At 40.9% G+C, this 25,305-nt stretch overlaps 2 protein-coding genes across 8 annotated transcripts in view; one reads left to right on the forward strand and one right to left on the reverse strand.

Moving 5' to 3' along the window:
• Positions 1 to 2,203: 2,203 nt before the first annotated feature.
• Positions 2,204 to 11,786, forward strand: LOC131231295 (uncharacterized). Of its 3 annotated transcripts, none has more exons than XM_058227439.1 (8): positions 2,204 to 3,089; positions 5,987 to 6,216; positions 7,157 to 7,245; positions 7,649 to 9,206; positions 9,613 to 9,779; positions 9,944 to 10,130; positions 10,523 to 11,215; positions 11,508 to 11,786. In XM_058227439.1, the coding sequence occupies exons 2-7, from the start codon at positions 6,060 to 6,062 to the stop codon at positions 11,113 to 11,115; spliced, it is 2,751 nt and encodes a 916-aa protein (XP_058083422.1). In that variant the 5' UTR covers positions 2,204 to 3,089; positions 5,987 to 6,059; the 3' UTR covers positions 11,116 to 11,215; positions 11,508 to 11,786. The 3 variants fall into 3 exon arrangements, with proteins under 3 accessions (XP_058083422.1, XP_058083423.1, XP_058083421.1); XM_058227440.1 differs by having other exon boundaries at positions 5,990 to 6,216; positions 11,513 to 11,786; XM_058227438.1 differs by having other exon boundaries at positions 2,205 to 3,089; positions 5,990 to 6,216.
• The window catches only part of LOC131231296 (uncharacterized), a 34,665-nt gene continuing 16,908 nt past the window's right edge, over positions 7,549 to 25,305 (reverse strand). For 3 of the 5 annotated variants that reach the window (XR_009164278.1, XR_009164279.1, XM_058227441.1), the window contains 3 exons: positions 18,140 to 18,219; positions 16,864 to 17,160; positions 7,549 to 7,992 (listed from right to left, as the gene is read on the reverse strand). Coding sequence is in view for 2 of the 5 variants with exons in the window: in XM_058227441.1 (XP_058083424.1) it covers positions 16,902 to 17,160; positions 18,140 to 18,219 (339 nt within the window). In the remaining 3 variants the exon portion in view is untranslated. Of the gene's footprint in view, positions 7,993 to 16,863; positions 17,161 to 18,139; positions 18,220 to 24,692; positions 24,869 to 25,305 lie in introns of all 5 variants that reach the window. The other 2 variants (XR_009164280.1, XM_058227442.1) reach the window with 2 other exon arrangements.

Below are 25,305 nucleotides of genomic sequence, written 5' to 3' on the forward strand. Positions count from 1 at the left end.
TATATCTGTCTTATTTTTCGGCTCAAGTCTTAAGACGAGATCAACAAATATATGGACAGTTTGGATATAATACATACCTCATGACGTGACCCACAAAACTTGCTGACGTCAATACAGCAGCTATATAGCTGATGTATGGTACACCAGCCAATCCGCTTCCGATGGAGACGGCTCCGTACGCGTGCGGAGCAGGACGCGGATTTCCTGCGAAAGCCTTTCGCAGGAAGTTCCTGCACTGGGAACTCAGGTGGGGCCCATGTGTGATGTTTTTCAGGAATCCGTTCCCTCCATCCGTTTTGTGAGCTCATTTTATCAGAGAAGGCCAAAATTGAGGAGGATCCAAGACTCAATTGGGCCGTACTAAAGGAAAAGGTGTTTAGGGAAATTCCTACCGTTGAAACTTCCCTGGGTTCGACGGTGATGTTTACATGCCATCCATACCGTTAATAATGTCATTCCTACTGGGATGAACTGAAAAAAAAATATTAGCATGATTCAAAACTTTTAATGGCCCACGAATATTTGAACTGTGAACGTTCAATTACCCAGTTTTTGGCCCACTTGAGTATTGGATACGGGTCATTTTTGGGCTCGCATGCTAAAAAACACTCAAAAAAAGGATGGACGGGGAGGATTTCTCACAAACATCACAATGGGCCCCACCTGGATTCCCAGCGCAGGAACTTCTTTCGCAGGAAATCCGCGTCCTGCGGAGATCTAGCTAACCTCAGGAAAAGGTACGGAATCGTTTAGCTGCTGTACCTACAGAAACACATCTCTGTGGGGTCCTTCGGGTTGTATGTGTAAAATCCACTCCCTTCATCAGGTGAATTTCCTTAATTTCACCGTAGAGACCAAAGAAATTCTATTAAAAAAACTCAGGTGGGCCACACCAAGGGGAAAATCAAAATCGCGTCTAGGTCCTCAAATCTCACGCAGTGCAAGCCTACATAGGCTGATTTTTGGAGCGTCCCTTCGTCCTGATGAGGAGGACCCGATTCAATGGTTGGATGATATATCAACTGTACGGTAGGTCCCACAAAGCATCTGGAATGTTTCGATGGGAGGAGAGATTGACAAGTGTCCCCAATACCAACGCAGTAGCACGTGGGAGGAGAGATGGATGAAGTGAATTTCGGCACGTGTGTGAGATCCATGCCGTGTATCATTCGTTGTAAATGACGTTGGTGATTTCCGAATACAAGTGGGGCACAGCTGATGTGTGGCTTAGATTGATTTAACGGACAACGAATGATCACAGCCTTCCCACCTAATGACAGGCCCGGATTTCGCGCACGTGCCGGCCGCTTCACGCGTGGAGGTTTGCAGCAATACATCCTGAATCTTTGCTGCTTTGTACGTAGGTACTGCAGCCTTTGGATCTGGGTCATGTTTAAATGATCCAAACCGTTTAAAAGGTGGGCCTCGCCGTGGATGGCTGACTGCTCAAAATCTTCAACTTTAGAAAGGATCGATTTAATGAAAGGGTTGAAATATCTCAGTTTCTTTCCGATCATCCCCGGCAACGGCTCGGTACATCGTATAAACGGATTGGATCATTTCAACATGACATCGGATCCAACCACTTCAATACATTGAGATGTACCGTAGCAAACATCTCACGCGTACAATCCAACGAAGAAAAGAGAAAAAGAGGACAACGCGTACGAGACTTTTCCATGCGCCTAACGGGATCCCCTGTCCTCGGAAGCTCTGTGGGGCCCACATAGATGTCGGTGAGAAATCCACTCCATCCATCAATTCCTGGATATCAAGCTGGAGTATGATCTCGATAAATATCCAGATCAAAAACTAAAGTGGGCCACACAACAGGAGACAATGTGGTTGGACCGTCGTAACCTTCCCAAGTCCCACCATGATGTTTATAAGCCATCCAAACCGTTCATAAGATCATTCCCACTTGGATGTATGGAAAAAACAAAAACTAGCATGACCTAAAACTTCAGTGGGCCCCACGAAGGTTTCCCCACTATTTCTCTTGGCGTGAGTACTTGAGTTTCCGATCTACCTCATTTTTAGCCTCAACCCCTAACTTGAGGTGGAGAAACAGATGGACGGACTGGATTTCACACAGCCAACTCAGTGGGGCCCACGTAGTTTCCTGGTACTGGGACTTGGAAAGTCCGGACAGGACAAAGGTACGAACGAGGGGCAACGAATCAAAGGAGAGACGTTGGATGGAAGGAAACTCACAGACCCTTCTTTTGTTAGCTTTTTCTTCTTCTCCTCTCTACCGAAAGTAGGAGAAGAGCATCAGCTTTGTGTGTGGAATGGAGGTGGGCCTTCAACTGTCACCGATTCCACTCTCCAAAAGCCCATCGAATTTCTCTGCTTTTTCCTTTTTTCTTCCCTCCATTTTCTCTTTCTTCCCTTCTTTTCTTCTTTTCTTCTCTAATGGCGGCCACCTAAAAAAGAATCCCAGTAAAAGATAGAGATTTCAATTCTCCGTTTTCTTCATTTTTTTCATGGCAGAAGAATTTCAGACTCTTTCGTAAATGATTCATGTCTTTGAGTTTTGGAAGGATTGCCGGAAAACAAGAGGAAGAAGAAGAAGAAGAATCCGATTGCGATTCTGATTCTTGAGTTAGTGTTGGAGAGAGAGAAAGAGAGAGAGAGAGAGTAAGATTTTGGGTTTTTCGTCTTAGCATTCTGGCTTCTCTCTGTCTTGATTCTTCTTCTTTAATGGCAGCCAATTCTCTGTTTTCTTCATAGAAAAGAGAAAGAAAGTGACTGTTTGGTGGTAGAAGAGAAAGCGAGTGTATGAGAATTACAGAGTCCTGAGTTTTGGAGGAAGGCTGCGACATGATTGCCACAATAATAAGAAGAATCCGCTTGCGACTTTGATTCTTGAGAGAGAGGTGTCGGAAAGGTTTGAATTGAATTGGGTCGGAGTGGATTTTGATTATTTTTCTATGAGAGGAAGAAAAATAGCTGTGTTGGGTTAGAAAGTATCCTCCTTAAGATTGGAATCTCAGGCTCTTCTGCTGCATTTGTTTGACATTTTTCGGATCGTCGGCACTCTCCATATTTTCTTCCTTGATTTTGAGAAATTGGGAATACAGATTCAGGTATGCATTCCTCTCTCTCTCTCTCTCTCTCTCTCTCTCTCTGAGTGTTTTTCTTGGGTTGGGTCTATAGAAACTCGAGGAATCGGTTCCTGACTCAGTTAAATCGGAAGAGCGAAAGATGGTGACTCGGCTTCTGACTCAGTTGAGTCGGAAGAAGAGGCTACCCGTACCCGAAAATGAAACGGTAGAGCCGGAAGGAATGGAAATTCTGTATTGTGCACGCTAGGAAAGATGATACATCGATCTGGTCCATCCATCTCATTAAGAAAAAAAAACAATCACATAGTAGACAATCCTATCCATTTATTTTCTTCGATTTCCCTACTGATTATTTCTCCACCATTGGCTTGTGCGGCCACGGATCAGATAGATAGGATCGTCTGATCCGTGTTCGTTTTTAGTCATTTTCTGTCTACTATATGGGTAACTGAATGAACGGTCCTAAATTATTGATTGCCCTTACACTTGTACTTTGGAGAGATGGGGTCCACCATTTTTCTGGTTCTCCTGTCTGTACTGTTCATCTCCTACTTACATAGGTACGGTTTCGATTCCTGCTTGCAGGCACCGACAAAATACTGGTCTGTTTTACGTTGAATGTCGAACGTTGGTCGATTCTTGTGAACCGTTCATTGTTTTTCTTTTGGACTTTTCAACCGTCCATTTTTTTTAAATAAAAAATTCTCTGTGTTAAGGGGCATTCAAGTTTGTGCGTGGCAAATGAACGGTTCGGATTTCATCATGCGTGGGACATGCGAGTACGGTGGGTCCATACCGGGGTGGAATGCATCGAGCCGAGTAGTGTCAGTTCATTCAATCTAAAACCATACACGTGTCACATGTGCAACAATCAACACCATTCATCGACCGGATCCCGCCATGAACGGGCTATGTTCTAATAATCATTTTGATCGGACGGCCCCAACTGTTCGATCAGGGGACTTTCGTACATTGATTTTGAACCTTGGCCCACTTGAGGGTCACATAAGGGATGGGTAGGAATAGGATCCACCTTCAGTTATTGCAATTTTGGATGGAGCCCACTTCCTTAAATGATCTAATTTGCTACGTGAGCTTTCTGAGACGTCCATCAAAAGTTATTTACCCTTTAAGGCCTGGCCTGTTTGGATTCATGAAAAACTATTGAAAAAATAACATTATTTTTCTTATTTATTTTTTTCAGCCAAAATTTCTTAAAAATTTATAATCTATGAAGGAAATATTATTTTTCTTAATTATTTTTTTAATAAGATTTTCTTAAAATTTTTAAATCTAGTTTCAAATTTATTATTTGGTAACGACTGAGAAATCCATTTTCCTTTCATAGTGGGAAAATGCATTGGGAGTGAAAGCTCCTGGAATCTAGGATGTCCATTAGATCTAGCCCACACATCAATGGGCCACATGAAAATTCACATTGCTCGGATGACTCTATCCATCCAATAGCCGGCCATCTGCTTTCCAATCCATGGAAGGATTGTGTAGATCGTCCCATCAAGTTGATTCATTGGAACCATGGGCAATCCATGATGGCTCCACCAAATGGACGGTTCAAATTGTTGTTTGGATATTCTTTTTCTAGACGATCTTGACCAGCCATTCTTTATGGTATATGATTGGATGGTTAGAATCACCCGATCAGTGTAGTGTGTCCTTGCCAAGTGTTACCCAGCAGCCGAAAAATCATGTCCAAATCTAATGTTAATCCGAGCGAAAATCCATCAACCAGACAGGAATCATCCTCATTCCATCTTCTGCACTGCACTCCAACGTGGGGCCCACTTGATAGACGGTGCAGATTGCCACGTAAAGGCCACATCCATGGCTGAGATCAGGGCGGACCATCATTTTGAGTGGTGAAGCAGGCCACTGAAGTGTTCCTCTTTCTCACAGACTCTTATGAAATGAAATCTTATTCCATAAAGAAATAAACACAAATTAAGACATAAATGAAAGTTTGAAATGTAGCCCACTAATGCTTACTCAAATTAGCTTATGCCCATTGGATCCTTCTTCTAATTTTTGGCTTATTGGGGACCATTAATTAATAAAAAGGGATCCCTTATTGGGAAAATTAAAATCTAATTAAGGGCCTGTTTGGATGTCCCATCCTCGGATGCATTTAGGTACATTTTCAGTCCCGAATCACCGGCAGTATGAATCAGGTGGGCCCACATTTCCCACACTGAACATAGATGGGATGCAATTAGCTCCCTGCAGATTTCATCTCATCTACGAAACGGGCAGGAACCAAACTCAGAATGGTTCATGGTATTTTACAACTTGGATGAGTCCGGAATGACTCGTCTGAGTCGACTCGGATTCAATCAGATACAATCCAGCTCAACTTACCCGAATGAGTCCGACCAAGTCGTTGAATCTTCTAACCATGGCATTGTTGATTTCATGGATGATCACAGTGTCTGTGTTCAGTTGATTTAAATAGCTCACTTGATCATATCATGTGTGGGGGGGAAAAGGTTCTATGAGGTCCAGCTCTGTGGGACCCACCATGATGTGTTGAACATCCACACCATGCATTTGGCGGGTCCCCTCTGGGTTATGGGATGCCAAAAATCAGCTGTATCCAAAACCTAGGTGGGCCACACAACCTGAAACATCTTCTTCTCATTACAAGTACCCTAATAAAAACAGCAGCAACAACAGCAACAAAGTAGACAATGTAAATGTAGTAATACAAACATTTAGATTTTAAGTTTCACATGTTAGATGTGATTTAAAGAAGAGGACCCAAGTTATATTTTCCTTTATTTCTTTGAGTGAAGACAGTTCAGTGCTTAAATTCATGCCATGTTTGAGAAACTGCTTGTTTTCAGGTGTAGATCCTTACAGTAGTCTTTATTCATGTAACCATGTGAAATTTCCAATGTTTCTAGCAGGTTTGATGCGATCTCGATTGAAGAGTTGATTCCTATAGGCGGCCCTGAGTTGGATTCTCATCCATCTATTATGATGGCGAAGACATCACAGAAGCGCTCTGTGCGGGCGGAAAAGGACCGCCCGGGTTGTATTTGGGGTTTGATTAGTATTTTTGACTTCCGACATGGCCGTTCTACTCAAAGGTTGATTTCAGATAAGAGACGTGGAAGCGGCAGACATGTTAAAGGTATGGAATGATTTCTAACATCGACACAAACATTTGTTTCGCTCCACACATGGAGTATCCAAGATCTCCACAAAATCATGTATTACAATTGATGTTTTGTGGCAGCTTGTTGCGAACTAAGGAAAATGAATACACCATGCACTCAAAAAATGACTGTTAAGTAAGAATAGCCTATACTTGCTAAAAAGTTCGGATAGCTTATCCCTAGTATAGTGCATGGTTGAACATAATGTTCCGTGCAGATGCATCACATGTGCCAAATGCATCACATGTGTGGGCATCCATGTTCAAGCATCCACGTGTGTTACATGTGCTACCATCTCTTCAAGCGCTTCACATGTGCCACATGTATAGACACCTATGACATAAATGCTACATGTTCCACCAACCATCTTAAGCACCACAAATTCCACCAGGTGTCTGACAAACAGGGTACAATACAGCTAGTCCAAGACAACATGACCTACATAGCTTATTCAAGATAGTTTCTGCAGTACACAACTTTGTGAGCATCCAAACGGCCCCTTAGGCTGCAATTGGATATCATACTGAATTGCAGTAGTTTAAAAGAATACAATGGAAATAACCAAAGTGGCGCTAACCCTGCCCCGATGATGATGACCTAGCACCACAAATCGAAATTAATCATTCAATTCCAACTTGAAACAAGTGGAATTGCAATCAGGGCCTTGGTCATGATTGTGAATTAAAATGGGGCTGGCCCCACTCATCATTCTTCCATACTTGAATTATATTATTACAATTTGCTTCAAGTGAACATCCAAACATGCCCTCAAACACCAAGAGAACTTTCAGTAAAATGGACCTCACTAACAGCAAACTCATTTGATAAATGTGTTGATGTTAAAGGTATTCTCTTTGGCTCCTTTCAAACTGTAGTATTCCAAATGTTAGAAGTGTTGATTGTTGGATTGTGCAGGCACTGGCGTTTCAAGGAACAAACATCATTTACTGACCAATGGCAGCGAAAAGCACAAGGACTTGGACGAAAGCGTTAATGATTCTTCTGTAAGTTAAACATACATAATTTTTTTATATATATATATAGTAGTGATCACCTGGGAACCACTCATCGCACATGATGTTTGCACAACATCTAACCCGTCCACCTAATTCATCACCTCATGAGACCTGTAGGGCCCAAAAATCAGCCTGATCCAAAACTCAGTTGCGCCACAGCAAAGGGGAAAAAGTGGGAGGGGATGCCCACCCTTGCTTTTCACTAAAACAGCCTGATTTTTTGCATGACCCTTCATTTAAGCCAAAGGGTCTGTATGGCCTAGATTGCATATACACAACATGAGGGATGAGTTCTTAAAGAGTACTCGTAAGAATCGGTTCCTAGGAGAAAATTATCTCATACATACATAAATATACAGTAATTTGACAATATCAATTTTAAACATTTCAGGATGGCGATGACGACAAAATAGCCAGGGTCGATTCTAGTATGTCAAGTGTAAAAGCACTCATAGATGAAGAAATGTCCAAAGCAAAGCAATCAAAGAAGCAAACTTCGAGCGAGACGATTGAACAAAAAAGGCCCGATTTAGAAAACAGAGTTTGCTTAGAGGAAACTTACAACCACACAAACAAGAGTTCTAGTGTAGCCTGCGATGTAAACTTACATGATTCAGGAGCTTCTGCAAGCTTGGACCATGACCAATCTCATCATCCGAATTCAAGGGAAAGATTTTCAGAAGTGGAAGAGTTCTTCGATCAGAACCATCCAAACCATGAGATTGGGACCTGTTCCTGCCATGCCAAGAAAAGTTCAAGTCATATAAAGCACAATGAGAATGCTAAACATGAAGAAAGACTGGGTGAAACTGCAGAGGCTTTTCTAAATCAGAAGCTAATTGATGCAAAACAACTCCTCGCAGGCGGGCCGCTCCACCAGTCCAAAGAATTCATGGATGCATTAGAGATATTAAAGTCAAACAAAGACTTGTTTTTAAAGCTCCTGCAGGATCCAAACTCGCTGCTGGTGCAACACATTCATGAGCTGCAAAATGCTCAGGCAGGAGTTGGATTGTCAGAAGAGATCAATAATTCAATGCAATTGCAAGAACCTGTCAGTAATAAACAGTATCAGAAACAAAGAAGATATAGATTTTTTGGACGGAGAGATAAGATGACAGAGGGTAAAAACCCATCAAAGGGAAGTGATGGCCCTCCGACTTCAAGCAGAATAGTTGTTTTGAAGCCTAGCCCCATAACCAGTCCAGGCTCTTCGCCGCAACCCCATTTCAGCTCGAGGAGTCGAGGGCAGAGCGAAAGAGCCCCCTCCCAGTTTTCTATTACGGAAATCAAAAGGAAACTGAAACATTCAATTGGAGAAAACAGAAAGGAACGACATTGGATAACTATGGACGGTATTCTACATAGAGTCCCACACAGGAGTGTAAATTCGGGAGATGGTGGCAAGCCGAAGGAATGTGAATCAAGCAATGAATATGAAGGCAGTTTGCCTAGCTATGATAGCTGCAAGAATATAAACACGACGACTGTGGTGTACTCCCCACGAAGAGAATCCGCAATCTATGAAGAAGCTAAGAGGCATCTTGCAGAAATGCTGAGTGCTGGGGTTGAAGATGGGGAGCTGCCAACGAGGCGGGTCGCACGAACCTTGGGAAGAATACTTTCCATGCCAGAAAGTAGCATGCAGTCACCCGAATTTAGTACTGGAAGGAACAAGGAACCTAGATTCGAACATGAAGAGATGAGATTTTCACCAAGCGATGATTTTCAATGTCGTAGCGAAAATGGATTGAGATACAAGAAAGAAATAACTGTCAACCGTTCAAGTCCATTAAGGCAGAATGTTGAGAGCTCGTCGTGGGCTAATAATACCAATGACCCAGATGGTGAACTTCAAGTGCCCGATTCTAATTCGGAACTACTGGAGCAAATTCTTCCTGATATAGAAATGCAACCAAGCGGTATAAGAGGTCATCTAAGTCCAAAAGGTACTGTATTTCATATGGCTTGAGTTTTTATCTAGAGACTGGCAGATCATACCCCTCTACAAATCCCAAGACATGCCAATGTCACACGTGTGCATGATTCAACCATCCATCAGGTGGGGCCAACTGCATTGTGCCCTTGCTTGGGAATCAGGCTGGTCGACTCATCAGGTGGGCCATACTTGCACATCCAACAAGCACCCGCCTAATGAGGATCTGACCTGATTTTGGGCCAGGGCATGTGCACAATGCGAGCCACCTGATGGTCGGCTTGGACCTCACACACATGTGCCATGTCGGTACATGTGGCACTTTGTAGAGGCACTGAGATGCTCCACATGCATGTAGAACTAGCATACCTATCTTACCTTAACACCATGTAATTTAGCAGTCCATGAAATTTTCACAGGCGGTATGGAAATCCAAGAAATAACTGACGCCGTGCGCATCGAAGAGACTGACCACATGGATGCACCCTCCAAACCAGCTAATGACCAACAAATTGACAACAAACACCACAACATAGATGCCTCTGAAAATTGTGGGGAAGAGGGATCTTCCGAATGCTCAATATCGGTAAATGATATGATAGCTTCTTAAAGAATTCTACAAGTACTTCATTTGATCTATTATCTTCGTTTTCTACTGCTACTGGTCCTTGTGACACTCAGATGTTTTATACCAAAATACAAAACTAAACTACATTCATTTTGTCTCCAACCCTCTTTGATCTTTTATAGGACTCATCTGAAGAGAAGGCAATACTGCCATTGATACCAGCTTCTTTCTCGGAAAGCCCTTTACATATCCATGAAACTGAAGATCCAGATAGCATCGGCGAAAAGCAAGAGCGGCCTAGTCCGGTATCTGTTCTCGATCCCTTCTTCGTGGAAGATGTCACTTCTGCGAGCTCTGAAGCCCGACATGGTATGCCTTCATACACGGTTCTAAAACTCATTGAGTTGACCCGAAGCTCAACCAAGACAACTAGACTTTGTCGAATTCCCTTTCCGAGTCCAGTCTGCTTAGAAATTAGGTTTGACCAATTTGAATGGAAATAGAAAAGGTCTACACTGTCCTTCTTCCTAAAAGAAGGGGGCATTTTCCAGTTTCTATTGATATAAATATATTAAAGTACTTGTCGAGTTTTTGAGTTGATCCCGCTGAGTTGTTGAGTCAACATAACAAGGATGGGGATCGAGTGAAAATGGATTTTTCGATTTTGAAACTATGTTCATGCAAGGCAATGACTTACTTGCATCATTCAGTTTTTACTTATCTTGAAATGACATGAATCATAATTTGATGAATATCTGCAGTTGATCTGACAATTCAACCACGGCAAATCCATTTTGAAGAACACCACCATCATTCTATCTCAACCGCTCCTTTGGATCCTGAAATCAATCTAAGAACTCGTATGGTGGGAAAGGAATCCGAATTCGAGTATGTACGAACCGTGTTACAAGCATCCGGCTTAAGCTGTGACGGTTTCATGGCGAGATGGCATTCTTCAGGCCATCTGCTCGATCCATACTTGTTTGACGAAGTAGAGGCCTCATTTACAGCCCAATCATCGGATGACCAGAAGCTTCTCTTTGATTGCATAAACGAAGTTCTCGGGGAGGTTTATGAGCGGTTTTTCAGTTGCTCACCTTGGGTATCATTTGTCAAACCCAACATTCGGCCAATTCCTATGGGGAAAAACCTCGTCCGAGAGGTATGGGAAGGCATTGATCGGCTTTTTCCCACTCAGTATCCACATACGCTAGACCAGATCGTTGGAAAAGACATGGAAAAAGACGGAACATGGATGAATCTTCAATCTGAGGTAGAAAGCTTTGGCAACGAGATGGGAGATCTCATTCTTGAAAGACTACTGGAAGAGACGATACTGGAACTATGGGAATAAAGTTTTGGTATGAGGCTATGAGCACAGTGCTTCCATTCATTGAAACAGCTCGTATAAAACAAGAGGCTCAAGATTTTTCCAGTGCCATCTTCCTATACAGGTAAGAAAGCATTATCAAACCTTGCACATGAATATGACATCCAAGCTGTGCATCAGGTGGGACCCACCATGTAGATGAATTTGCACAATAGCACGGGTAGCACACCCGTAGAATGTGGACCAGCTGTCCATTGTCTCTGTACATATGTGGCCACTTTATGAGTGACCTGCCTGATTTTTGGGCCCAGTCATCTACATAGTGTTACCCACCTAATGCATGGCCTGCATGATTTCTTTTCAAGTTGCAAAATATAGACATGTGGGGTGTATCTTGATTCTGCTCATGTGTACAGAGCAGGAGTCGGCAGTGAGTGTGCGGCAGTGATTGTGGCGATGCTGTGGTTGATGCTAATCCTTGAGACAGTAGGAAGAATTTGGAAAGGGTTCGAAGTTCAGTTGGTTGAACTCAACTGTTAGAAGCCATTGTCCAATAGTTTGTTCATTCTATTCATTCTCTTCTCAATCCTCAGGTGTTGCTTTCTTCAAGGTGTTGTGTTTGTATCAGTTTGTCTCTATTGTGATTATCTGAAACTAACGAAAAAGAAGATTACATATCTGTTGTATTCATCATATATGACAAGCTCTCTTTGTATGATCTTTGCTGCCTCCACACGGGGTCACACATGCCAACCAGCCATGCATGTGGTACATCCAAGCCTTGTATCAGGAAGGGCCCACCATGTGGTTGACCTGGCCCAAAAATCAGGCTGATCAACTCATCAGTAAGTGCTTGTGTATGGAAACAGTTTTAAAAGAATTGCCAAGGTCCACTTTCAACATACGCGCATGACCCTGCTTGATGAAAGTACTAGCCTGATTGCTCAGCCAAGTCATCTGCACAGTGGGGCCCACCTAATACACTGCTTGAATGTCCACCACAAATGCCAGGTTGGTACATTTGTGATAATCAACATCATCAAAACATTTCACCCAAAAATGTGGAGTCGACTTTTAAACGGTATATTGGCAAATCTTTCAAAATCAGCTGCCCATTGGATATCGACCTTCCTCTTTTACCCAGGCAATGGAACCAGCCATGGCAAAGGCTCAGATTGACAACACTCACACATCAAATGAACAAAGTTTACTTCACTCCAAAGGCAGTTAGGCTTCTATATACAAAGAAGCCCCAACTCTTTAACCATGGAGTCTACAATGTCATTTGCCTCCGAAAGAACATAGTAGAAAGAGACCAATATCTGACTAGTAGAGCAAATCTCACCCAACACATCTACTCAATCCTCACCGAACCGATTGCATTGTGAGAATCACCTTAAATGATATAGAGATGGAGAGCAAGAAGATTCCAGAACCCTCTAAAAGGCATGCAATTCGGTTTCATTTTCCTTTAATTCCTGAAGGACCCACAATGACCGACCTCACCCAACCATCAATACTACTAACCAGCCGGCCATTACCCAAATCACGAATAGTACTACTGCCTAAATTCAAATAGAGAAAAGCCTGAATGTGGTTCCTTCCACTTAGCTTAGCCAAGAGTACCAAGAAGACTGCTCGATTCAACCGTCTTCCAATCCCTGAGCAAGTCATTGACTATAAATCCAAGGAGCCCCTTTCACACCAAGGGGCCAAGATACAATAGCTCTATGTATCATAACTCTTTATCTTTTTTATCTATCTTTTTTCTTTCTTTTTGAGGGGTAGTTCCAATGTTTTATATAATGTTGCTCTCCAAGATGTTGAAATGTCTTGTGCATACTCTTCTAAAGGGGCAAACGTTGACAAATCAAACATACAGGTGCAATGAACTCACATCTTCTCTTTCAGTGGATGTATGTTGGGTTAACAGCAACCAGCTGTATTTAGAAGAAGTAACCTTTATGAACTTTATCACCCTTTCATCATCATCATCATTAATGGATGTGATTTAAAGGCGAAAAACTAAAAGGCCCCATACTATACTCAATTTGACTCCAAAATTGATTTTACTTGTCATCGAGACTACCACATTGATCTAGAGAGTAGATGAAGAATATCGTTGGATAGTTCTCCTAATCCATGGGCAAGCACGATCTTCCAAGATTTCATTGGACCACTGTAAATGTATCCAATTCAACCACACCCGATCTAATCCATATTCCATTGCCCAGCTCTTAACATGATAATCAGAATGGGTTGGCCAATGAGGAGAGAGCAAATGGAAAGATAGGATCACCTACTCCGGCTTCATTCCAATATAGCTATGTCAAATATATGGAAGAAGAGGGCATTGAAAGGGCAAATGAATCATAGGGCATTATGTCCCAAAATGGTAAAAAGGCATCAAACTTTGAAAGGATCATATTTTTGGTGTCTGTAATTTAGGACTTCTGAACAAGCAATGATTTAGAAATATAATGTAAAGGTGTGTCTAAATGCAGTGTTGAATTGATTTTTATAATTAGTTCAATGAAGTGGAAATAACCAAATTGTGACTATGTTAGTATTCCAATTGTGTTTATGTTTACTCCCCAATTAAACATGGAAATGACAAAATCGCGACTACTTTAGTATTCCAATTGCATTTATGTTACTCCCCAGTTAAACTTGAGAGCAATGTGAAGGAAATTTTAAGAGTTACTTCCTTGTAATGAATGCAAAGGTCACTATATTTGGATCACTTACCATTCTATGAAACTACTTAATGCAAATATGCAATTCAATTCTTTATTATAGTTCTAAAACTCACTGACTCAACTCATAACTCGCCCAAGTCAACTCGGCTCAGCGAGATTTCGAGCTGAGTTTATAGGAAACTCAGTTTTACAAGTGAATTGGTTCAGACTCGGAGAGACTCATTGACTCGACCTGATAAGTTGGTTGATTCGATGCGACTCACGGTTACCCAAAACCAAGTCACTTGCCTCTTCAGAGGTGTTTTATCTTAGAAAAAAATATATATATTGAAGGGCTGCAAAATCAAATGCTTGACCTCCGCCAAGAGAAGCAACAAATATAACCAGCATCCCATTCTGTAGGGCGTTTTTGTTTCTCTATGTTATATTATTTACCCAAAGTTAATGATTTTACATATTATTCAAACAAAGATATTTTTATTTTATAATTATTAACTATCGGGTCAAGTCTTTAAGTCGACCCAACCCAACTGTAAATCAAGTTGAACCAAGTTTTTGGGTTTTTTAACGATGTTCAAAGTGCATCCAAATGCAGGCTTGCACTCCTAAAACTCTCATGTAGTTAGTTCTACTTAAATGTGTCCCCCCAGATTAACTCTCCACTTGCAGTTTTCTCACTTACATACCTTAAAACCAAAACAAGAGAGAGAGAGAGAGAGAGAGAGAGAGAGAGAGAGAGGAAAAAAAGGATCAAATAGAAAATGTCTGGACAATAAGGTAATGATGGCACATGATCAGCATTATCATAGTAAACAAACAATTCAGTTTTGCTTCTTTGTTGTCAAGAACTACAAATTTTTCTATTGTTAAGGGGACTCTATTGAAAAGAACAAGAACAAGAATTTGTAAGTGTTAATGCCAGTAGATATGGCCCACCTAGGCCCACCCAACTCTTATTCTCTTATTATCTTTTGTTTATGTTAAATTGTTAATTAGGGCTTTCTTCTCTCAAAAAATATTAAATAGGGCTTTCTTCTTCTTTCCTCTCCTTTTCTCCTTTTCTTCTCTTTTTTCACGTGCTAAAGCACCTACTACAGTAACATGTTATGGTAACAAGCAAATTGTTCTGCATGGTACCAGAGCATTCTTGTTTCTGATTTAATCCATCTTTCTCCCATCTACCTTATCCTCGGTTTCCTTCATTTATTTTTTGGGCTCTCTAATCCCTCTCGTGCTGAAAATCTTTTAAGAAACCCTAGGTTTCTTTTCTTTTTGTTGTGTCAGGCCTTCGTAATGGCCCCTGAATGAAAAGGGGATGAAGTGTCCGTGATCATCGCCTCTCGTGGGATACGTGAATGTGTGGGCTGATTGTCTTCATCAGATGTCGTGTTCATGATCATCAGCCTTCATGATTAGTTGGAATTTGTGAACGTGTTGGCTAGTTATTCTCTTCAATTGTAGTGTGCATACCGTGTGAAGTGTACAAATTAAGTGTTCGTTGGTCGCGAGAGGTCAACTAGTATTCATATAACCTTGCGATTTATAGTCTAATCCCTTGTCCCAAATGGAAGTGAAAAGTAATTCGAGAACCGGATTCATAAATCTATTTACTTTTTTAGGGGTCTAGATAACCTCTATTAAATTAAATGGAACAAATCATCTCCAAATGTCTAAGTCAATTTCAAGTATTTTTAAACAACAGAGGGAAAATTGAAATACCTGACTGCGGAGAAACCCGATGAGAGTTCTAGTACATATGAACAATGGATCCAGGAGAATGCTTAAATTACAACATGGTTGTGCATGGTTGTGCAAAGGAAGTGTGGGATGTATTATGAGAAATGTATTCGAAAACCCAGGAAGGTATATAAGACTAGTGGATAAACACGTTTATTTAACCATTACTTGGTCAGACATATCTCATGTTGTGAGTGTGGTGAGCTAATTATGAGCTCTTCGGAGGTACCTCATATGGATGAGGTTATTCAAATTTTGCAGTATCTTAAAAAAGCACTAGGTCAAGGAATTCTATACAAATGGAACAATAATCTTCAAATCATAGGATACTCTGATGCAGACTGGGCAAGTTCTTTAGTAGATAGGTGGTCTACTAGTGGGTACTGCACTTTTATAGGGAGAAATCTAGTTACAAGGGAGAAACCTAGTTACATGGAGGACTCGGGAGGAGTAAAAAGCAAAGTGTTATGGCCCGATCAAGCGCAAAAGCAAAATATAAAGCAATTGCTCATACTATGTAAAAAAGCACTAGGTCAAGGAATTCTATACAAATGGAACAATAATCTTCAAATCATAGGATACTCTGATGCAGACTGGGCAAGTTCTTTAGTAGATAGGTGGTCTACTAGTGGGTACTGCACTTTTATAGGGAGAAATCTAGTTACAAGGGAGAAACCTAGTTACATGGAGGACTCGGGAGGAGTAAAAAGCAAAGTGTTATGGCCCGATCAAGCGCAAAAGCAAAATATAAAGCAATTGCTCATACTATGTATAAGTTAATGTGGCTTAAGAAATTGTTATGGGAGATGGGGTTTGCAGTAAATCTGCCTATGTAGTTGTTTTGTGATAATCAAGCAGCATACCATATTGCAAACATTCCAGTCCATCATGAGATAACTAAACATACTGAAGGTGATTGTCACTTCATACATGAGGTCTCCGGTGGTGAAATCTCTACGTTGAATATCCAATCTCAGGATCAACTTGCTAGTGCATTCACCAAGGCTCTTGGTTATACTCAGTCAACAGATAAATTCTCCAAGCTTGGCAACGACAACATCTATGCTCCAACTTGAGGGGGAGTGTTAATGGAAGTATATATGTCCTACCTAGCTCCTATTCTCTTATTCTCCTTGTTTCTCCTCCTCTTTTTTCATGTGCTACAGTGCTTGCTATAGCACTGCTACAGTAGCGTGCTGCAGTACTGTGAGCAAATTGTTCTACAATAAGTGAACCGACAAATAGGAACCACAAATATTACAACATCAGTAACCAAAACACGCATCCTGTAGAAGAAAAACAACAATAAATGTTTAACAAACAAAAAGAAACACACCTCATAAGACCTTTTTAATTCAAGAAAGTATCCCTGCATCATCTATGTTTCTTCTTTGCTTGAAAAGATGTGGCCAGAAACATCGATCTCTTTTTTACAAAAGCATTGGTTCTGCTCTCTGGGTCATTGTCATCGCCGTCACTATTCTCATCACTTTTCTCGGCTGGGTTGGATTCTTCTACATTTTTTGCAGCTCGCTTTTTCTCGGCATCTAACTTTGCATGTAACTTCCTTTCAACGGGATCAGTTGAAGCAGCTGCTTTAAATTGAGGTATAACTTTCACCCCTAATCCTAGCCTTTGGAAACATGCAAAATTTAGCATTAGGAATGCATTACAAAGAGGCAATAGGAGATATGTTGGTGTGGAATTATATGATCCTCAACCCATTGGATATAAGTAATAGAGCTTTGCTAAGCACACGTATGCAATAAAGCTACTGTACACACCAAATATGTGCCAGCAAGGCACATAGGTGCAAGATCTAATCCATTCAAAAGTTGGTCTGACCTTTTACATGTTTCCCATAAATAAAGTCGTCCCTGTGGGCCTCAATATTGAAAACAGATGGACGAGTTACAAAACTTCAGCCAAGTTCTCCAGAGCTGTACTCTTTTCTCTTTTTTAGACAGTAGCCCACGTGACCAGCAGATCAACTTGATTCTTGGGCTAGGGCATCAATATAAGGGTGCCATTCTGATGGTGGTTTGGATCTCAGACCTATCATGCCATGCTGGCACGTGTGGCATGTGCATGGGGTTTATTGCACACGCTCATGGGCTGAGCAAAGCTCTAATTAATATCCTCATGTTTTCTGTCTGTACGAGTACACCACTGTTTAATTGATGCAGATCTGATGGGCCCCAAGAGTGTGATGGGACCATGCCCCAAAAATGCCTACAGTGGAAAACCTTATTCAGTTGAATGGGAACCTCTTTGCCTTAACCACCTATTTATAGCCACCAATCAAAGGGTTAGAATTATCCATCGAAGAAAAAAATTGCAGCATGGTCTGTCCATAATGGGGCTCATCAGACCAATGGACTGAACGATTGAAACATTTTTCCCACTTTTTTATTTTGGAAAGGCAACACTACCTGGGATTGAACCCCGGATCAATCATGCACACACACTACCCTGTCTCTACCAGCTCATTTAATGAGCAGGAGACAACATGTATCACACTTGTACAAACCGAAAACCCAAAAACACTATGCACATCCTCAGATCAAGGATCATAGTCCCTACACTGGCATGCAAAAATAACATAAAACAACCTGGAAGGCCGGCCCTCGAATTCCAATTCAGTTGATTCATCTGCAGCTGTCCTGCTCATGTTATCAACCCATGCTTCAGCCTGCAGATAAATTGCAGTTAATACATAAGTGCTTGAACTAGAGCTCAAGCCAACCGTTTGGAATGTTTCAGTATGTTTTCCCATTTAGGTTTCCAAAAACAGTACGGAACCACCTACAGCTAAAACAATTCAGGACGAATTTTTTGTTGGAAACTTCTGCTCAAGACTATTTGTCAACCCCAGAAGCATCAAAAGAAATGAAATCAAGGGCCTTTGCTGCAATAGGACAGGTTCCACCAACCAATAGTCACGTTGCTCCTTTGATCGAGACCCATTGGAATTTGGAACAGAGCCTAACTTGAGGTATACAAAGGAGCCTTGAATGTGGAAATTTTAAAAAGGTGTAATCTGTTAGCAGACTTGTGGGGTTCTGCGTAGCAACTTTGTATTTAGGGCTGGCTGCAAGTAAAAAAGGGTTCTTGGGAAGGAACATTTTGTATAGGGTGCCTGTTAAGGTCTGATGGTAGAGGTCCTGGATGCGTTAAGTCAGGGTCCTTGTAAGTAATGGGCTATATGTATTGCGATTGCGAGTTATGAAATCACCTCGTCTTAATCCTTGTAAGTAATGGACTTTATGTATTGCGAGGTATGAATTCACCTCGTCTTAATAAAGGCATCACCTTTCGAAAAAAAAAAGGGAACTGAGTACTATAGCTTGTTATGATCCAACTTGTATTATTAACAACCCATTTATTCCGTCATTGCATGTTACTCTTTTGGGAAGTCTAGCCCATAGTTCTAAAACTCACTGACTCGACTCGAAACTCAGCTGAGTTAACTTGACTGGTGAGATTTCAAGCCAAGTCACTTGGAAATTCGAATCTGAGAGTGACTGACTGATTCATCGAGAGACTTGTTGACTTCACTCTCTAACTTGGTCAACTCAACACAACTCTGACGGTCCAAATCATTCGCCTTGTCAGGCCACTTTTCAATGAAAAGTAGCAAACCAAGCTATGGAACAAATTGCTGCTCTGTTTCTATTTTTATAATACATATGCCAAATATAACTGATTTAAATGATTGTTATTATTCCTGCTATGTTTAGTTTGTAGTTATTAACTATCGAGTCAACCTGACCCAAATGAACATTGAGTCGAGTCGAGTCGAGTCGAGTTTTCGGGTTTTTAAACTGTGATCAAGCCACACACCGAGTTAGTAGTAATTTCAGTAAGCTACAATCCTCCTCTTTATCATGGAATAATACCCTTTATGGCATCAACTGGAGATGATCATGTGACTGTTTCCTTTACAGAATCGCAGGCATGACTTTAATTTCAGTTACAACCTATGAATTAGCTTAGTTCACATTTAATGGGGGAAAACAACAATCATATCAAATTTGTTGTACTTGGCTCTTTTGAGGTTTGAGGTTTGAGGTTTGCTCGAATACATACTGAAGTATTGCAATACAATGGCTTGGGACTTTACCCTTTGAATTTGGATCCCCTTCCAATATGATCCAAAACATTTATATGACAAGTCTCACTTTGTATTGTGGAAAGTCAACAGATAATAGCTCTCAATTGGATTCCCTCAGTGATTTGGCTCTTTTGCTATTGAACGTGAACAGTCACCATAAACTTTGCATAATAAATAGGTTGAAATATTCAATATGAGAGTTTTCTTTGGCATCCCCATCCAAGGTGAGCCAAGAGTTTGTCTTTGGAAAAGGCCCAAAGCATCTTATTATAATACATTGGGATGTATTCGAGCAAACCTCTTCAGCTTTTCATAGGTCTCTTTATTTTCCCTTTAATCATCTAAATAGATAAAGCAACCTTGGGAGCCATGTGCAGTGAAATGGCCCCAGGACCCAACGGTTTTCCAATTTTCTTTTTCCAGAAATTTCGGCACATTATCAGAATGGACGTCATGGATTACATTGAGGAATTCTCAAGCTTGGAGCCTCGTTCATTGCTCTCATTCCCAATGTGGAAGGAGCTAAGCAGTTGAAAGACTACAAACCAATAAGTCTTTTAGGGGGTCCGTACAAAATTCTAGCCAAAATTTTGGCTACACAATTCCAAGAGATTCTCTCCAAGGTGATTTCGGAAAATCAGGGGGCATTTGTGCCAGGAAGGTAGATTTTAGATAGTGCTCTAATTGCTCATGAATGTATTGATACCAAGCACAGGAAGAAGAAGAGCAGGTTAGTGTGCGAGCTTGATATCGAGAAGGCATAAGACCATGTTAATTGGGACTTCTTGGACTACATGCTCGAAGGTGCGGCATCAAGTGGAGGAATTGGGTCCGTGAATGTGTGCAATCTGCTTCCTTTTCTGTTTTGGTTAATGGATCGCCTAAAGAATTCTTCAAGGCCTCTCGTGACCTTAGACAAGGGAACCCTTTCTCCCCAAATTTATTTGTTGTTATAGGGGAAGCCCTTAGCAAGATGGTCCAAAGAGGGGAGGAGAACGGGCTCTTTTGTGGATTCAAGGATACAAGTGATAAGGATCACATTAGCCATCTTCAATACGCCAATGATACATTGTTATTTTGTGAAGCAGAGCCACAATCAGTGGACAATCTTCAAAAAATATTGTTGTGTTTTGAGGTGGCCTCGAGTCTAAAAGATAAATATGGCAAGTTTTAGATGTTGGGGGTGCATGTGGATAGGGAGAAGTTATCTTCCTTTGCTTATATTTTGATTGCAAAACTGGAGAATTTCTGTAATCATATCTTGGGCTGCCTTTTTGTATTAGGAAGCCGGCTAAACACTTGTGGAAGAAAGCCATCGAGAGGATCGATAGGAAATTTGCTTCTTGGAAATGTCGCTATCTTCCTTTGGGGGGCAGATTGACCCCTGCTTAAGGCGGCCTTTTCCAACATGCCAGTGTATTTCATGTCTCTATTCAAATGTCCAGCGCCTGTGATGAAAAGACTTGAGAAAATGAGAAGAGACCTCCTTTGGAGGGGGGTCAATGATGAAAGGATATTTTATCTCCTTAAGTGGGGAGAGGTGTGTAAGCCAATCGGGGGGGATACGACTCTTCTAGGCAAATGGATATGGAGGTTTGGGGCAGAAAAGGGGAGTAGATGGAGGGAACTTATTGCTAGCAAATATGGAACCAAGAGGGTGCCTGGTTCGTGAGAAGCTCTTCTATGCATAGAGCTTTGGGGGTTTGGAAAGCCGTAGAGACAACGGAACATTTCGTTCGCAGGGGTATATCTTTCAAGCCCGGAAGTGGAAAACACATCCGATTTTGGGTTGATGTATGGTGCGCTAATAGAGCGTTACTGGATTTATTTCCGAGGATTGCCCGATTAGTTGTCAATTGATTTGCAGTAGTTGCAGATTGTTTCTCTTTCGACAGGTCTGGGGTGGTGTGGTCCCCTCCATGGCGAACGAATATGTCAAACGTTGAGATTGACGAGGTTGTAGAACTTCTGAATCTCCTAAAACCATAAAGCCTTCAATTGGTATGGAGGATCACATATTCTGGGAAATACTCCAATCCAGGCAGTTTTCCGTCAAATCATTATGCAGCATCATCTCTGAGTTAGGTCATGACCCTTCGTCATCTCCTTTCCATCACTAGTTCTATGGGGTGCCTCCTTGTGTGGCAGTGCTTGTTTGGCTCATGAGCAGAAAGAGGATTCTTATGGTCAACAATCTGCAGAGAAGAGCTCTCATCCTTCCCTAGATTTGTTTGATGTGCATGGAGAACAAGGGGATGGTTGTTCACCTCTTCATCCACTGCCCATTTGTCGTCAAAGTGTGGGATAACTTCTTAGGTTTGTATCACATGGCTTGGGTTATGCCACAAATAGTCGAGATGCTGTGTTGGGCCTAGCATGGGGGAGTTGGAGGGAGGAACAAAGTCACTTGGAGACTTCTTATTATGGTTGTGCTTTGGGTCATTTGGAGGGCAAGGAATGGGTAGTGTTTTCGTAATCATTAGGAAAGCTTCGGTGAGGTCATTGGCAAAATTAAAGGCCTTCTATTTGATTGGGTGGGGAATGTTTAGATTTCTCTGGCTGGTGCTTTTTCTATGTTGTGACTTGTGCGCTAGCTCTTTAATTGTATTCTTTTCTCGCTTTTTGTGAGTCTTCTAATAAATGGTTGTTACCTCTAAAAGAATTCTTATTTTATTTTTTTTTTTAAAAACTACAAAATCAAACTTACAGTAATAGCAAACTTTTCCACAAAAACTACCAACAAATTTCATCAAAAGTTCTTGGAATTTTCATGAAATTTCAGAAACTAGATAAGTTGCATATTTACAGCGCACTGGGATGTGTACTACAAAGTTGGTTTTGCTTGGGTTACTTTGGCAAAACCATTCCATTAAACGTTAACAGAAACCATATTATATGGGATTCCGTTTTCCCAGTTTTCCTCACTCAAATCAACACCCTAGATGCCCTGAAAACAATATTCATTTGGGTGGAGTTCATCCACACACCACCAAAAGTGGGAATATCCAAACATGGGTGGTAGGTAACAAATCTAATTCCTCAAGAAGGCCAAGATCCATATAACTTTCTAATGGCTCATGATATTGCGGCCGTCAACATTTTCCATTGGTGAAGAGGAACATGATAAGATTCTCTCTGGGGGAGGGAAACTGCAACAATAGAACTCTATATGTTAAGAGCATCAACATGGAGCACCTCAAGCAATCGTTATCTTCTTTTCAAGAAGTTCAGCTTGTCATAGGAACATGGCAACTATCTAAGCATCATTCCAAGAGAGCACAATTTCGTTCTAAAATGCCCCAATCCCTTGGAGAGTCTGCCTTGACATTCTCCTTTCTCGTTATTCATAAATATGGGCTGTACAGCTTTACGACACATGTAGGGATGTGTGGATGTGGGTCGTACAGCCTAAATGGTGAATATGGGCCTAGGCTTCTTTTATCTCTTTGTTAAAGTCAAATTAAGGTTTTAGATTGATTCGTTATTTGTGTTTGATTAGAATTCCCATTTAGGACATAGGTGGAATTTTTTGCTTATGTTACCAAAGGTATTTATGTCTTTTCAATAAATAAAGGGGAGATCCACACAACCCCCCTTCCATATTCTACATGGTATCAGAGAATTCTTCATCCTAATCCATCTTCTCTTGATTCCTTTTATTCCCCCCACCTTTTTTTTATTCTCATAAATCTTATGCTGAAACTACCTTAAGAAACATAGGGTTCATTCATGTTCTCTCTTTTGTCAGGCCCATATAATGGCTTACACATGAGGGAGGTGTGAGATTCATGTGATCGTCACCCCTCGTGTGGCGAGAAGACGTGTGGGCTGATCTCTCCAAAGCATGATGCTTAGTCTATGGGAAGTGTGCAAGTGTTCATGAATCATGCTAGGCCAGCCCATGTTTGTGCAAGGCATGTGGTACTCTTTCTATTTGTTTTAATGGAGATGAGAAGTGATATGAGAACTGGATTTCTAAATCCATCTAATTTTTTAGAAGACCAAATAACCTTATATTAAATTGAATGAAACAAATTATCTCCAGTGGTCTTAAGTCAATTCAAGTGTTTTTAACAACCAAAGGCAAATTAAGTTATTTGACCATGGAGAGGCCAGATGAGAGTGCTAATATATATAATAAATGGAACCAGGACAATGCTCAAATTATGACATGGTTGTGTAATAGCATGGAATTCTGAATACTGCAAAAGAAATATGGTCGCATACCATTAAATTCGAACTCGATGATACAATTAAGCGATTAAAGGCTCACCTACTTACTAAAGGATATATTCAAATACTTGGTGTTGATTATACTTAAAACATTCTCTCCAATTGCCAAGTTGAATCCAATTCGTGTTATTCCCTATGTGGTTGTTAATCATGGGTGGCCCCTCTTCCAACTGGATGCTAAAAATGCATTTCTTCATGCTGATATCAGAAAAGACGCATATATGCAGAAACCGCTCGAATTCGTTGCTTAGGAGGAGTTGAACAAGGTGTGTAAATTGCAAAAGGCGATCTATGGTCTAAAGCAGTCACCATGTACATGGTTTGACAAATTCATTAAAGTTGTATTAAACTACAACTTTGTTCGAAGTCATGCAGATCATTCTATCTTTACACGGAGAGACATGTCAGGCTTGATTGTGTTAATAGTATACATTGATAATATTATTGTTATAGGAAATTATGATAAGGGAATAGAGGACCTAAAGAAATACCTACAAAGACACTTTCTCACAAAAGATTTGAGACATCTTCAATACTTCCTAGGTATAGAAGCTGCCAGATCAAATGAAGGAATTAATGTCTTAACGAAAATATGTTTTGGATCTGTTCGTAGAGATTGTTCTTCTTAGTACTAAGTTATTAGATTGGTTGGTAAACTCATTTAGTTAACCATCACTAGGCCAGATATTTCTTATGCTTTGAGTGTGGTGAGTTTATGATCTCTTCGAACAATACAACACATGGATGCAATCGTTCGAATTTTGCAATACCTTAAAGGGGCATCGGGTCGAGGAATTCTATACAAATGAAATAATCACCTTCGGGTCATAGGATACTCTGAAGCAGATTAGGCTGGTTCTTTGGAAGATAGGCAATCTGCTACTGGATACTGTACATTTGTGGGGGTAAATCTAGTCTCGTGAAAGATTAAGAAGCAAAGTGTTACGGCCATATCAACAGCTAAAGCAGAATATAGATCAATGGCTCATACTACCTGTGATTTATTATTGATCAAGAAACTATTATAAGAAATGGGGTTTGTGGTGAATTTACCAATGCATTTGTTTCAAGACAATCACGTTGCATCCTATATTGCCAATAATCCAATCTATCATGAAGGACCTAAACATATTGACGTAGATCGCCACTTGTTCGTGAGAGGGTATCTAGTGGCGAAATCTCTGCTCCATATGTCTGGTCACAGGATTAACTTACAGATGTATTCATCAAAGCTCTTCCTCATGGTCGGTCTACGCACATATATTGCAGGCTTAGCATCAACAACATCTATACTCCAACTTGAGCGGGAGTGTTAATATATGGCCAAGAGACCCATCTAGGGATATGTGGATGTGGGTTGTACAATTGTACAGCCCACCTGGATGGTGAATATAGGCCTAGCCCTTCTTTTATCTCTTTGTTGAAGTCAAA

The sequence above is a fragment of the Magnolia sinica genome, chromosome 17 (genome assembly GCF_029962835.1).
Source record: "Magnolia sinica isolate HGM2019 chromosome 17, MsV1, whole genome shotgun sequence".
In the NCBI taxonomy this organism is placed as follows: Eukaryota; Viridiplantae; Streptophyta; class Magnoliopsida; order Magnoliales; family Magnoliaceae; genus Magnolia; species Magnolia sinica.